Source organism: Mizuhopecten yessoensis, unplaced genomic scaffold (genome assembly GCF_002113885.1).
Source record: "Mizuhopecten yessoensis strain PY_sf001 unplaced genomic scaffold, ASM211388v2 scaffold4947, whole genome shotgun sequence".
Taxonomy (NCBI): domain Eukaryota; kingdom Metazoa; phylum Mollusca; class Bivalvia; order Pectinida; family Pectinidae; genus Mizuhopecten; species Mizuhopecten yessoensis.
Genome location: NW_018405801.1, coordinates 1299851 through 1316068, shown reverse-complemented (window position 1 = coordinate 1316068; position 16218 = coordinate 1299851). Strand labels below are relative to the sequence as shown.

Genomic DNA, 16218 nt, shown 5'->3' with positions numbered 1-16218 from the left:
TGATAGATATATAGAATATGTAAGTATAGATGATAGATATATAGAATATGCACTTATAGGTGTTATATATATAGAATATGCACTTATAGGTTATATATATATATAGAATATCCACTTATAGGTGTTATATATATAGAATATGCACTTATAGGTTATATATATATAGAATATACACTTATAGGTTATATATATATAGAATATATTTATTTCAGAATCATTGCCAACACGATAATTTCTATACTGCAATCAGTTGACAAAGTCAAAGCGCAAAAATATTCCATTATCCATAAAAATGATAAAATTTCCACTTTTCCAGAATTGTTTAAACGTTGATTATTGCGTTGATATTGAAACCATTTCAAAAGTGTTGAATGAGCAGTTCGGAGATTGTTAGGTCTGTAGTGTTTCTTTAGTAGAAATACACATATCAACATTCCATGTTCCTTCCCTTTCAACAGAAGAATAATCTGGTGTTGATATAAAAACAATATATAAATATTACCAGTGCTGAATCTACAGTTTCGTTATTACTATGTGCTCAAACACCGCGAAAACACTTGATCACGGTTTCTCTGTCTCAAGTTCATTTTGCATTATGCTAAACTGTATAATAAACTAGCATTATTAACACTTACAGTCACCATGATGTCATCGACAGTAGCAGTACGCCGCCTCCTCTTTCTCTTTTTCCGGCTGTCGAAGGAGCTAGCGTCTATGTCCCGTTTCCTTGTGTAAGCTGTGACGTACAGGTTAGCAAGTCCAAATTCCATCTTGTTTACAAAATCATCACCACTCACGTTTACAGACACAGGGACCTGTATATCTAAAGTAAGAGAGTAGAATTGTGTAAACATTTGTTGTTTATTGTTGAGAAAGTTTTTTTCTCAAATTAGCGAATTTCATGGTATCAAAATGCGGTATACTAAAATAAGAACAGATTTAAATATAATATATTTGAGTTGCTTCCCTTCGAACGTAGAAGAGAGAGAAACGTCTACAAGATACCATAAAATAACACATGGATTTAAAATAAAAGATACCAAGGTAGGTAACACGAAATATCCTTGCTTGTTAAACGTTTCAATTATATTGTTACATTGTTTATTGATAGAATAAGCATTTCACTAGTTTGTACACTTGAAATTGGTAGTTAAACACCTACACAGGAAAACATACACGTGAAAATGGTTAACGTAGCTGAACAACTGCCACGAAAATAGGTCGTAAGACAATGAAAGTTGAACACCTACCGCGAGAAAACATTTACTTCAACACACTTACCTGTTACAGTCCAAAAGGTGGCTATGAATGAGCTGGTGGTCGTGGGGGGTTCCGTGGTGGTAGATGTTGTGGTGGGAGCAGGTGTTGTCGTCACAGGGACCACTGACGTAGACATCATATTTGTGGTGTTACCCGATATCATGCTGGTCATATTCACCGCCATAGTCATGGTCACGTTCACGGAGGTGACGTTATCTGATGATGTAACATTTTCAACAGAAGATGGCGTCGTAGTAATTGAAGGTGATATTGTCACATTCAACGCTGGTGTAGACGTAACATTCTCAATAGCAGACGGCATTGTAGAAATTGAAGGCGCTACTGTTACATTCAATGCCGGTGTCGTCGTGACATTTGCAGTTGCTGGAGTTGTGACGTCGGAGCTTGTAGGCATCGTAACAGCAGATGACATCTGACTCGTTGAATGTGTTGATGTTGAATGTGTTGATGTCGCATTCACTGACAATGATGATGACATCAGAGGGGCACTTGTGTTGTGTATCTGTGTAGTAGTATTCGATGAAAACATATCACTTGGAGTTGGCAGAACTGATGATGCAGTTTCCAAAGGACTCAAAAGATTTGCTGCTGATGTCATATTGGATGACAGTGTCATACTGGGAGTTGACACGACCACAGCTGGTGATGATGGCTCTTGAGAAGAAGAAATACTGCTAAATATTGTTGGTTCAGTAACTACTGTTGCTATTAATGAAGACTGCATCAGTGATGACGTAGTTGACGTCATGGAGGACATAAAAGTTGTACTGGCGGGTATAACCATGGAACTCATCGTACTTCCTGGAGCTAAAACACTGGCGTTGTCCACCGTAGATAAGGATGTCGATGCCTCTAAGGTTGATGTATAGTTCATTGTTGATGTTGTCGGTGTGATGGATGTAGGATGTACAGCTGTGGGCAATAAAGCAGTACTATTCACGCCTGACGTTGCAAGAATGGCTGAAGAGGTCATCAAAGTCATGTTCCTAGTGTACGCATTTGTTACTGCCATGGTAGTATATATTGAGTTAGTACTGAAACTTGCAGATAACGTCCCATTCACAGTGTTCATGTTAGACGGTGCAAGGGGCAGTTCAGTTGGGGTTAGTATGGACACGCTCCGTGTCAGATTAATCATTGCGCTGTGAGGTGTTGGCGACACTAATAAGGGCGTTGAGGCGGTAGAAGTGTACATGTCAGTACTATATGTAAAGCTTGGAATCACACTGCTTACAATGGTCAATGATGACCCAGTTATATTAGTAGAGGAAAAAGGCATAGGCGGGAAGTTAGTACTTGGTGCCACACTAGACAAGCTATAAAACGAAATATTCAATGATGATGTCATGTGATAGTCAGACGCAAGGGAAACTGATCGAATGAAATCACTAATGATCACTGATGACGCACTTCCGGTAGGTCTCGCTGACATTGGTGGGATCATAGATGGCAAGCTTCCAGAACTGTCGGATACTGGTCGCGGGGAAAAGAAGTTGATGCTTGAAGACAACATAATCGGAGGAAATATTGAGCTCGTGTATCCACTGCTTCTTGACGGTATAATAGGTAAATTAATACTGGGAGATGATTGATATACGGAAAGTGTTGGTGTTTGATACATACTCGGAGAACTCGCAAGCATAGTAAGCGTTGGAAACACTGCACTCACGTTAAGGCTAACAGAAGAGGATAACATGTAAGGTGACGATATAGTCGATGGCGACATGTGTGGAAGCACATCGGTAACGTTCAATGTTCGTGTTGAATTCATTATGGGGCCGCTACCTCCAACACTACCTGACACTGAGAGAAGATCGGACAATACTGGTGTCATTATAGATGAAATGGTTCCAGACAAAGATGCAGACGAATCGGTGACGTAAGTGGGCGGTACAAACATCGAAGAATACAAAAACGTTGAAGTTCCCATAACTGTGGGAGAAACTAGTAGAGGCATACTGTAAGATGCTGAGTCAGCAATAATTGACGGTGATATTTCACTAATATCTACACTTGATATGAAACTTGACAAATTGTCAGAACTGCTCCGTGCCGAAATAATTGGGAGAGCCGACGATGGTAAAATAACATCTGTTGGGGTCAAAGAGGACGACTGACCAAATGACATAGTTGACATGACAGGTAAACTGACCGTTGCTGATTCTGATGTAAGCACCAACGTTGGTATAACAGGTGACATAATTGACTGGCTTGACTGGCTTGAGCCAGAGCCCGCAACACTTGACAAATGTTGCGAGAACACGTTACTTGACAAGGCAGACATATGTGCACTACTGTCTAAGACAATGGGCATTGTGGTTTGTACGTCAGATTGAACAATTGACGAGGGTTGTGTTGGACTTATTGGTACTGATGAAGTCAGAGAAACTCCATCCAAATTTGATGTAATATCGAACATTGCAGAATATGAATCTAATAATTCAGATGATGCTTCTCCTTGACTGATAAATGGGGAAGAACTTACCATGTTATAGGTGGGAGATGATGTGTCTGTCAAATTATTTACAACTGTCTGACTAGATGCAATACTTAACAGCATGGGGGTCGATGTTATGACCACCAGATCTTTACTTGTATGCAGGGGGACAGTAGCGAAATTTTGAATAAGGGAGCTATCTATATATGCCGATGACACGAGAGTTGGTAGATGGGTTTCTTGGATGGTAGAGCTTATAATCGTGTTATGAGTGGCCGATGATACTGATTCCATCATAGACGCAAGTGCGTTCCTGGTGGAAACACTAACCGTACTAGACCACCCTCTGTTAAAACTCGACTCCACTGCATTCAGAGATGTTTCAGCTATCTGACTGGCAGACGGCGCAGGATTGATAATGGCGACCGTTGAACCAGCTGATGCGAGTACATCGTTGACGTTGGATGATGACGGCGTCAAATGGTTTGTCGATGCTGGTATATTATCTGTAGCATCGACTGCAGAAACCATTGGAGTTGTAGACACAAACACCGAGGGAGCAACAGGAACAATGTGGTCACTTCCTGAAACCATTGACACATCGGCGGTGGAATCTGCCTCAGTCGTTGATACTGTACTACGCTCACCCGTATAACTACTTTTTATATCTTGGCCTGCATGTGAGGACACAAACTGGTTATCACTGTGAATACTACTTCCGGTATTAGCGGTAGTTGAGTATGCGTTTTGGTCACTGATGGAGTTCCTTGCTCCTCCGTTTGCTTCAGTTGAGGAAAAGGTTTGGTCACTTATGGAATTCTGTCCTCCTCCATTGGATACAGTCGGTGAAATGGCTTGATGACTAGTGTATAGAACAGATGCAAGTGTCTGACTCCCTCCGCTGTCTACGACAACTACGGGAGGGGAAGCTGTCACACTCGCTAAAGCCACGCCACTCGATAGGACAGGGGTCGGGGTTAAACTCTCTATACCAAGTGTTAGTGCTGAGTGGTCAGGACTTGCGGAGGCTGAGAAGAGAAGATGTGGGAACACACGATATAGTCGGTGCAGGTTTTACTCTATTACTCTCAAATTAGCATACTGGTCATCACTTAATTCTTGCGAGGTAAATATTTTGCGTTACATTTTCACTTTATAAAAAATTGAGCCATTTTACATTGAAAATTATCTTAAATTTTACGGAATATTATATAATTGGTGACGTTAATACGTTTTCGTATTTTAAAACAATTAACGAAATATCATTAAAAAAAATGTTAAAACCTTTACTAATGAGTCTTTCACGCAAAAATAAAAGTTCGCAAGAAGTAAGTGATAAACAGTATCACATAGGAAATCCAAAGAGATCGTCACACTACAGCTTACTTCTTAGTAAACCAAGATACAAGAAGTAAATGGTTGCACTTAGTTTCAATACTTAGAAACTTTTGTTTTTTTCTGTTTTTGTTTTTAATATGGTGATACGGAACAAAATTACAGAGAGGACTTTCTTTTATCTGATTTGATTGAGCAATGGTTGTTTGATCTCTTTGAACTACAAAATTGCTGTATTGCAGCAACAAACTGTTTATACATTTCTACATCACACTTTCTAATTAGCAAATGAGGAGGCCACACACTGTCTATCACGCGTGTTGCAAACTACAACTGACAGATGACAGCTGTTTCTGGTTTCTAAAGAGAAAAATTTAACACAGCTTTGTATCATTTCCGACACATGTTTCCAATTATCAATTTATCACCTCAAGTAATATGTGTCGATATGGCCATATATCTTGGATTTGTCTTACATTGTACAGCGGGACGATTTTGACGATAAATAAAGCAAATCTGATCATATTCAAAAATTGATTGATGAGAACGAGCTACTAGACTTCGTTTCGTGGCGGGAAGATGGGAGGTTATAGACATGTATCTTTTAACACACATCAATATCATATATTAAACAATAGGATATAAGGTACATGCTCTGAGTAATCTATTGAAAGCCAATACGTACTAAATCGACGTTCCTTGTTAACCAGACAGACACCAAGGTTCCATTGCATTAATGTCATTATAAAATCTCTATTCCGTCTTTGCGTATTGCAGAGTTATCTACTTAGGAGCAGGTATTGATTGTTACGTCATTTGTTTGTGAGAGTAACGTCATCATTTTTTAAGAAAACGACGTAATTTTCTCACACAAACAAATAACGTAACAATCAATGCCTGCTCCCAAGAGAAAATAACTCTGCAATACGCAAAGACGGAATATAATGAATGAAAAGACATGTTGCCAAGGTGTTCGATTAAGAACAGGTTTTCTCAGATATATAATAATATTTAGTTGCAAGTGTTTCTTTTCTTGCTGTGCAAAGTTAATAATTCTGTAGGTCTAAATGTTAGTTTCCCATTACGGTACATGTGTGTGTAAATGGGTCGAGTGCAGATGCTCTATAAAACCTGAAACGTTTCGGCCATAGCATGACTGTGTATTGTCGCTAGCAATTTAATTAAATCTTCCGCTGCAATTCCCAACATTGTATGACGCACCACGAGATATCTTATTTCCGTTACCTAGCTGGTCACGACGTACCACGAAATATCTTTTTTCAGTTACATTAATTGTTCCGCATACAGACTTGTTATTTGAGAACCTAAATTGAAGTCGCTTTTTTGTTATTTGAGAACCTAAATTTAAGTTACTATTTATAAAAATAAATAACTTTAAAATCCAATGAATTCACCCGGCATTTGACCCTGAATACATCTGTTTATATACTTGTACTTACCAATATTGTATTTCCCGGTACTCCAGCGCAATGCAGAAATAATTTTTTGTTTGGTGAACAATTTGACAGGGGTATCTGAGTGGTTGCAATGCTATTCGATAAGATCGTCTATAGCAGCATCCATACAGCGTCCATACATGTATAGGTAGATTGATGCATTTTCATCCAACCAAATACATTGCAAAAGGGAGGTACTTTGAAAACCATATATTGCTGGGAATAGCAATCATGAATCTAAAAAGATCACTGGAAATTGAAGTAAGGAAGTAATAATTTTAAAAATTGGAAGGTCTACGCAAAAAGTTAAACAAACTAATGTTTTACTGCGCCTTCACAATTCGTAAGACCGAAAGATTGAAATGATGTCCCAAGTACTCTGACACAAACGTAATTTTCGAAATACAGCAAAATTGGAAAGACTTGATACAACCCTTCGTGGCGTTACAAATTGCATCGCGAACTTTTATTCAGAGTTGTCCATTTTCGTTTTTATTTTGCGAATTTAAATAACCTATTCACAGTAACCGAGTTTTTTTTTACAGAATTGGGTTCATTTCGTAATTATAGTTGCAGCCACAGTACCTACCGTTGTAGGTCGCTACGGAAGAGCTAAATATACAGGCGAAACGTCTCATTATTAATAGGCATCTGAGCTATGTTATCTAAGCCGTATTCATGAAACCGTGGTCATGCTCAAACTCAGATTCTGTGCTGAAGTCCAATTTCTTGTTCCAGTGATAGCTTTACAAAAACAATTTCTTTGTCAAGTTTGAGTACAGAAACAATGCTTGAGAATGAGTACGTTGAAATGAATACAGGCCCCGGATATAAACCCGTATTATTTGTATGCAGTTGCCAGCACCCTGTTATACTTCCATTCACATATACTAATTTGTGATGTATACGTGTAGGTATGTTAGTATATGGTTACAAGCACAGTAGCACTTGCTGTGCGTTATAAATAATTTAAGCATACATTCATTGTAAACATAACATACAATGTACATTTTTATAATACGATTATATACGAATGGTCCAATGCTGAAATGAAAATCAATATAACAATAAAATTAATCAAATATGTATAAAACACATTATAGGTTAAAGCACGCTTAAACAGTCACTGACATGGATATTGGAAAAGTAAAGTACAAAATAGACACAAATATATACACTCCGGTAAGTACGACGAGATTTGCTTTATGAGACATGGAAATCATGCATTTATGTTTTGTTTGTAAATATTTGGTTTAAAATTATCATAATAGAGATATGAGGTTTTGATTGAAATTGTTTAGTGCATGCGTCAGACGGATCTTTTCTTACCCAACTTATGGAAATGTATTTAATTCGTGAGTTATAATAACAACCAATTTCGTGAGTTATTAAGAGAATATGTAATTTAATGACTTATTGGAAGAGTTTGTTTTATGACTTGTGGCATATAACGTTTTACAAGTTACAAAATAAATCGTTTCATGAGTTTTGGTACAATGTTAAAGTTTGCGAGTCATGGAGATTGATTGCTTTTATCATGTAAGAGAAAAGATTGAAGAATTATGGAATACTGAAAAATTCAATGGAATAATAAGTTCCTTAAATTAGGGAACAGTTCCTTGGTTTAAACTTTGTTTTATTCAAATTTTGTTTGACAATACATCGAAGTACATGTTATATAGAACAGAGAAGGAAACACATAAGTGTCGTGAATAGTACCTTCTATGAGGTATGGTAATAATTCGATTCACGAGTTTTGCAAAAAAACAAAATTCGCAATTTATGAGAAAAACTGGTTGATGACTAACGAAATAGTTGGTTTAAGAGGTCAGGAAATGACCTCTGTTTCATAGGTTATGGACATGATTTATTCATGGTTGTTAGGAAAACGGTTGTTTCAAATTTAAATATAAATAAATTTTATTGTCGAAGGACAAATGGATTGGGCAGCAGGCATAGCCTATTTAAGCCCTCTCCAAACATAGTAACAAACAGTGGTACAAGCATAGACATAGACATTAGAACACATATAAACAAGTTGTTTCAAATCTTGACATTAAGTTTTAAGTTTAGTTTTCTTGTTTGGAACTCCCCTCACCGGTCTGGTCTCTGGGTCTGCCATTGTTATGGGGGAAAATCATTAGGTACGATGTATGAAATAGTTGCTTCGTCAGTTATAGAAATACATTGTTTTAAATGACCTACCTAAACCTTTGTTTCGTAAGTGAAGGACCCTTGGCGAGGACTTATGAACCTGGGTAATGGTAGTATTTTGGAGAGAAGACTTGGGAACGGGGGGAGTGGTGTAAAGGATGTATATGTTACATTGTGTCAAAGCCACCAGGCTAGCTTCGACATCAGGTTTTGTCGTTTATCTCAGCTTTAGTGCACCCGACTGGAGAGTCGGTGGTCGCTAGTTAGACCCCGACCAATGGTACGTACCCATTTTATTGCTTTCTTCCTACAACATCAATTAGTTTCCAGTGACTTTCAAATTAAAGATTTCTTCTTAGATTGACGGACGAAGCCTTAAATACTTCAATTCATAGATTGCCCTGTGGCGCATACGTACAGCTAACACTTGCACTTCCGGAGTGTTACATCCGGTGTTTTGTGGGAGAGCATGATAATTTTCCTTTGTTTTGGTATCGATTTTGCTTTAGGAGTTTGTTCGTGGGTATTGATGCTAAGTATACATTGGACAAGATACAAATTTGAGAAAAATTCAATTTATGCTTACTTTACCCCGGGAAATTTCATAGAATCTATTTTGCCAAAAAAAGTCCTGAATTGGGAAACCGATTAAAGTTGAATATTTACATGAAAACACCGCAAAGTTATACCTGTGATTTATCATTTAACGTCGTTCTTTAAAAGGCATAAATGGCTATCTTATAAAGCGATTTGACCTTACCGCTTTCTAGCACAAACTTATCCACCGTACGCGTAGTACACGAAAGTCGTCACTGCACAATGTTACCAGTGTCGGGACTACCAAACTAGATACACGTGCATTATTTAATCCTATGTAGAAGGTTGCCTGGGTCGAGACTATCAAATTAGGTATACGTGCATGATTTAATTCTATGTAGAAGGTTACCTGAGCCAGAACTATCTAATTAGGTATACGTGCAGGATTTAATTTGTTGGCAGTGTTGTGGTACATATATGTTTACGTATCGAGGGAAATAGATCAGGATACCATCTCCCAATTAAAAAATATACGACTGTTACATTCAGTTATTGGAAGTACATAAATTATTCACATGAACGTCTTCTATTTTTGTTTTTGGTACTTTTTGCCAACAGATTGTGAATGATGCAGATATATCTTTTTTACATTAACAGTGACGTGCCGTAAGTATTATTTTACAGTATGTTCTATGTAATTTAACGTTTGTTTTCAATAACTGATTTCCAATTCATTTCTTTTTCAACTCAAAAAAATCATAGAGCGATAAAAACAAATCAAGGGCTTATTTTGCTTAAACATTCATAATTGTTGTGCCCTGGTCAGTGAGTAAAATATGACTTTTCCAGCAGCCGTTGGCTCTTATTACCTTCTAATTATATTTTAAAGTCAAAGACGCCACTGACATTCAATTTCAAAAAGAATCACCGGATTTGCTGGAGGTTGTGGAAATATGAAACAAAAATTGATGCAAGTTTTGCCGAAATTAATTACAGATATTCGTCTTGATAGTTTAACAAATTATTATAGATTGATTTGAGAGACGGGATCAGAATAACACAATACTGTAACCACATGTAATTCACTATAACTGTTTAATAGTGTGTAAATTCAGAGAAAAGAGTTTAAATCAATTAATCAATATACCAGAATCATTCCGATCTCTATACATACTCTTACCCAATGACTAGGTTACCCAATTTTGTTTGGGATTGTGATTTTAGTTATCTCGTTTATCAGGTATATTTATTAAGGAAAAAACCGGTTATAATGACAATGACAATGCTTACATTTGTTTTTAATGCGTACCCTGAAATGATATGTTGATTTCAATAAACATTTTCCAAAAACGCTACAGCCCACACGCACATACATGTCTTTTGTAAGTGTTTTTTAACAGATCATCTTGTCATTGTCAATTATGTTAAAAGCAAAATATTTCGTAAATACCACAAGAGACGGTTCGAAGAGTTACGTGACCAGGATTGTCTAAACATTTAATTAACCTCATTTCATACAGACGTTTTTGATGTATCGAAATGTTCGTTCATACTTATTTAATCGGTGAAGTTCCACGTTTAAAACTCGGTCATGTTTTATGATAAACATGATTTTGAGATTATGTATATAATGTTTTCAATATTTGACAAGTAAGGTTTGCTGAAGCGTGTACACTACCTAATTGTATCGTGGAGATGTAAGGTTGCAAACTACCTTACTGTAACATGGAGACTTAAGTTTATATACTATATATTACGGTGACATGGTGACATGGAGACTTGAGACTGTACCCTACCTTACTGTGACATGGAGGCTTGAGACTGTACCTTACCTTACTGTGACATGGATACTTGAGACTGTACCCTACCTTACTGTGACATGGAGACTTGAGACTGTACCCTACCTTACTGCAACATGGAAACTTAAGGGTGTAGGTATATACTTCCTCGCTGTGACGTGGAAACTTAGGGTGTATAATTCCTCACTATGACACTCTTACAGGTTGGGAATCGAGATACGAATATCGTAAGAGGCGACTAAGGAGGGAACCCCTGCAGAATTGGGGATTTGCTTTTGTGCCCTCTACTCTACAAAATAAATCTGCTGCAACCATTCAACATTTGGAATCTTTTTCTTTCTTTCTACTTCTAACTACCTTTTATTTCCTAGCGTTTTGCTTGGCAATATCTTGCCTATGGCTTTAATGTTGAGCGTTCGCCCAGATGAGAAAGGCAATGGGTTCTGTCCTCAGGCCGGGACATACCAAAGGCTTTTAAAATTGTAGTTGTTATTCCCTGCTTACCGTTCAGCATTATGGGTAATGACAACAACTGGTTCACCCGTTGTCAGAACAATGTGACCGGACGGGTACTGTGCAGGGTGTCTTCGGCATGGTGTTTCAGTGAGATAGCACTATAAAATCGGCATCAGATCCGCACTATCACAAGAAGGCAACTGCACCAACATACCCTGTCTCCGGCACACATACACGCATGCATGCATACACAACACACACTTAGACACGACTTTATATTACCTTAGCTGTTAATAGGACGTTAAACAAAATAAAACCAAACTTAACCAAATTCCTCACTATGACATGGAAACTTAGGGTGTATACTACCTTACTGAGACATGGAGACTTAAGGGTGTATACTACCCTAATGTGACATTGAGACTTAAGGGTGTATACTACCTTAATGTAACATGGAGACTTAAGGGTGTATACTACCTTACTGTGACATGGAGACTTAAGGGTGTATACTACCTTAATGTGACATGGAGACTTAAGGGTGTATACTACCTTAATGTGACATGAAGACTTAAGGATGTATGCTACCTTACTGTGACATGGAGACTTGAGGATGTATACTACCTTACTGTGACATGGAGACTTGAGGGTGTATAATTCCTCACTATGACAATGTGAATTACGGGTGTATCTTTCCTTTCTGTGACATGGTAACTTAAGGCCATACATGGAGACTGAAGTGTGAATGCTACCTTACTGTGACATGGAGACAATGGGTGCAACAGAAATGGATCCAACAGATCAATTCCTACTCTTCAATATCACGTGATCAGTCATTTCGGAATCAAAGGGTTTCTACATTCGGTACACATACCTATGAAAGAGTCCCGTTTTTGATATCAGGTCACAAACGACATTACTCGAGAGCGGAGACCAAGGATTTCGAAGATGGTGATCAGAGGGCACAAAAATAACAATACGGTAGGTTTCTCTAGATTAAGTCCCCAAATGTGACAATGCAGAGGATATTACAGACCATCAACAGCCGCCGAGTTCCGTGACCATGAACTTGAACTGGTATATCCAGAGATCAGCAGTTATGCAAACAATGTCTTGTAGTCGGGAAAGAAGAACATTACTCTTCCAATATTATCTAAATCATCAAGAGAGAAATCATACTGTACCCAATGCACATTATATTGACATATGTTGAATGCAGAAAAGATAATAAATATCCTGAAACGCTTCTTGTATATTCATATGACAAACAGAGCTGAGGAGAGTTGACTTACTAGAAGCATGAATTTGGGATACAATTGAGTCAAATATTTTCATTTGAATATGATATCTAATTGTCTTCAAATAGCTTTATGATTACAAATGAGCATGAAACACTGAAATGATGACCTATTAAAGTATATGAATCGCGCGTGTGGTACAATGTACAAGGTTCCATATAATATACATGTACATTAATACATGCATGTACTGTAAAACTTGTCTAATGTAAGCCCCGAGTTTTCTGACATCCTGTCTTATCTGACATCCACATGTAAAATAATTTTCGATATAAAATATACCAGAAATAGCCTACGTATTCTGACACAATATCAAATACAACAAATTTGTTTAATCCCATTGGGTTCACAGGATGTACTTCATAAGTATAGCAAGGTTAAAATGAATGTATAAAATAGATTACTTGTAATTAAATAGGCTTTCACACGACCGGTTATTATTTGAACAATTTGAATATATCAATTTCACCTGTGATCTATACAAATTGCACCGTTGATTTGTTGCCCATCGTTTGGTATAGCTGTACTATGAAGTATACTTCATTGTATTAATGAATCGTTAAGTTTCGATCAATATATCAGTGATCAATTTATCTCAGCTACGTTCAGATAGATATTTATTTTTAAATATAGACACTATCACGTGCGTTGATGCGGTGAGCGGGTGTACATAGTCTTTTTGTATTTGCTAGTGACTCATTGATAAACTGCTGTTACTTGTTTAAACATAAAAATCACGTTTCTCTATACAGTCGTACGTCATGTCTAGTCTGGACCAGACCACCGGCACCGAATGTTTGCACGCGCAAATGCATCCCGATAAAACTGGATAGGGCCTTACCAGAATTAAGGTATCATCCCATATCAGAAAAGGGGACAGCATTCCTATAGCACTCGTCCCCTACTGTACCGAGCGGAAACTCTGCTTAATTATGTAACGCATACAAATAGTTACGAGAGTATCCTTGATAGCTTTGCTTTAGACCAATTCGTAACACCTCGGCCTATATCGGGACTAGGTAGCGGTTTGTCCAAATAAAGAAAAAAAAATATCGCGATCGGTAATTTTACTGATTTGTTGAATTTCAGAAATAGTTGTGTTTGTGTACGTCTTTTTAAAAACCATAATCTGATATAAAGTGAAAGTAAACTTTTGTATACCTTTTAAGATATGTGGGAGAAATCTTATTTGAACTTACTTGTTAAACTAGCAATATTTTGCACAATCGAATTTAAACGGACAAACATGGGGAGATAACCCTTGTGTGGACCCCTCCAGCGTAATCACACTGAGTGGTATATAATAGCTTTGTTTGGACGGGTATCTTACACTGCGTCCACTTTACACACAGTCAGAACCTACCATAAAAAGATGACCGGAAATTTATCCGGTTACCATGTTAAAGATTTCCTTTGATGAGAAGATGGTTGTGATAGAAACACGGTCACGTGACCGATGAGGTAGTGTTAATCTCTCCCGGGTCTCCTGTAGGTAGAATAGAAGTTACTCCTAAAACGTAGAAAACCCAGAAAGGAGTTGATTCGCAAAGGGCTAAATCCGGCCTTATTCTAAATTGTGCAGAAGAAAAAAGTTACAGTGGGTACATGTCAATTTACAGGGGCGTAACAAACGGGTTTTCAATGTGTTACCCCAATGATCAAATGTGCTGCCAAAGGCATAACCCCGCTGCGCGCAGCGCGAGGAGGGGGGGGGGGGGGGGTCTTCTCCCTTCCTATCGGTGGGGGTAGCGGGGGTCTCCCCCAGGAAAATTTTGTTTTCTTGAACGCCTGAGACGCGTTCTCCCGTATTCTGGCGCCTGTTTCAATGGCCGTTTTAAAGCAAGAAAATATCATTTTCCCCTATTATTTTTCAAATAATTTGCCTTTTAATATTTTATATCATGTAGTCTATGTTGCGTTTTTTTTGTTTTCTTTTTGTCGAAAAAGATGTGTAAGCCCGGACTTTTTCGCTACATAGGTTGTTACACGCCTAGAACTGGAATTTTTGGCATTCTTCTTTTTATAATCTGATCAATGGTTAAATACCACTACCTGCTTGACCTTGATTAAAACAGCTTTTGATGTCAATATTGGTAAAGAAATACGAAATACAACAAATATGAAAGAAAATACACCGAGATAAGTATATTTATCATCTATATAATATTTTATACAACCTACCCGAACCGGTTTCATGATAAAGTCCTTGTCAGTGGTTGGCAGTGGTTGTTAGTGGTTGTCAGTGGTTGTCAGTGGTTGTTAGTGTGATAATACTCAAGAAGAAGTTGTGAATGACTTGAGAACAACTTGAAATGAATTTTCCTATTTAGGAATATATTTTCTCAGAAAAGAACGCTAGCTCGCGCCATGATGAGGTCCTGATCCGGAAATAGTATACACACAAAAATGATCCGCGTAAGAAAATAATCCGCCATAAACAAAGTCATTTTTAGATTATGAAAAACTATTGTTAGGGTACAAACGTCATTTTGATCCTAAATGTGCGTATGGAGAAACCAATGACGCTACTATTATTTTTAAAATATCTTTCGTGGTTTTAAGGTTCATTGTATTTCTCCGCCCAAATCTTCTATTTGTTTACGTTTGTCAAGCCTAGAAGTCATTAGGGAGATATGGTACTTAGTTGAGTTTTTATGAATGAACAAATATATTACGTAGCAGTGTATAAAGGATAAGCAATTTATCACTCAATGTTTTCAGGGTTTGTCGTTCAAACAATCTTTTCATCGCTCCCACTTGCATGGATAAATCTCGAGTCCACCTGCGTTGGCCCCTCCATTTTATCCACGTGCTCGCAATGAGAAAATTGTTTTCACAACAAACCCTGAAAAAACATTTTGGTAATCTATAAATACTCTAACACTCGCTTTTTAACATGTTCTCATTATTTTCACTTGGCAACGAAAACAAATGTATAAACTGAATTAAGCCATTTATGTATTTTCTTTAAAAAACACTTTCATCGATTTTTCCAGATGTACATCGGACTCGTTCACTTATTTATACTATTTCTATCACTTTGATCTCTCGTTTTCACTCTTTGGACTTTGATGTCGAGGATACCGCGAGATCTTCCCCGTTCGGGTGCTGCTACGTTTTTGTTGATAAATAACTTACTACCCATCACGTTTTATTTCTTACGTGACCTTTATATTATCGGACCAGTCGGCGGTTATCTCTGTGTAAGATGATGCGTGTGTAAGACAACTTCGCAATATAGGATATTGTCCGCCATGTTGGAAATTGTCTGCCATTTTGGATATTACAATGAATAAAGAGCAAGCTCAATTATCTATAAATGACTACTGTATACACATCATGCTTTTCTGATAGGAAAAATGTCTATGATCGATAATTTACACTTTCATATTTATGAAGATCCATATGCAATTTTCCGAATTCCAATGAGATAACAAAATGTGTGTTATTGGCAGTCTCCCCCCCCC

The 16218-nt window shown here is 37.5% G+C and overlaps 1 protein-coding gene across 3 annotated transcripts in view; it reads right to left on the bottom strand.

The window, feature by feature from the left end:
- The window catches only part of LOC110450064 (flocculation protein FLO11-like), a 52156-nt gene that overhangs the window by 23034 nt on the left and 12904 nt on the right, over window positions 1-16218 (bottom strand). For 2 of the 3 annotated variants that reach the window (XM_021497303.1, XM_021497304.1), the window contains exons 2-3: window positions 1282-4746; window positions 636-823 (exon numbers count right to left, since the gene is read on the bottom strand). In XM_021497303.1, the coding sequence (XP_021352978.1) occupies window positions 636-823; window positions 1282-4746 (3653 nt within the window). The remainder of the gene's footprint in view (window positions 1-635; window positions 824-1281; window positions 4747-16218) is intronic. The other variant, XM_021497305.1, reaches the window with a different exon arrangement.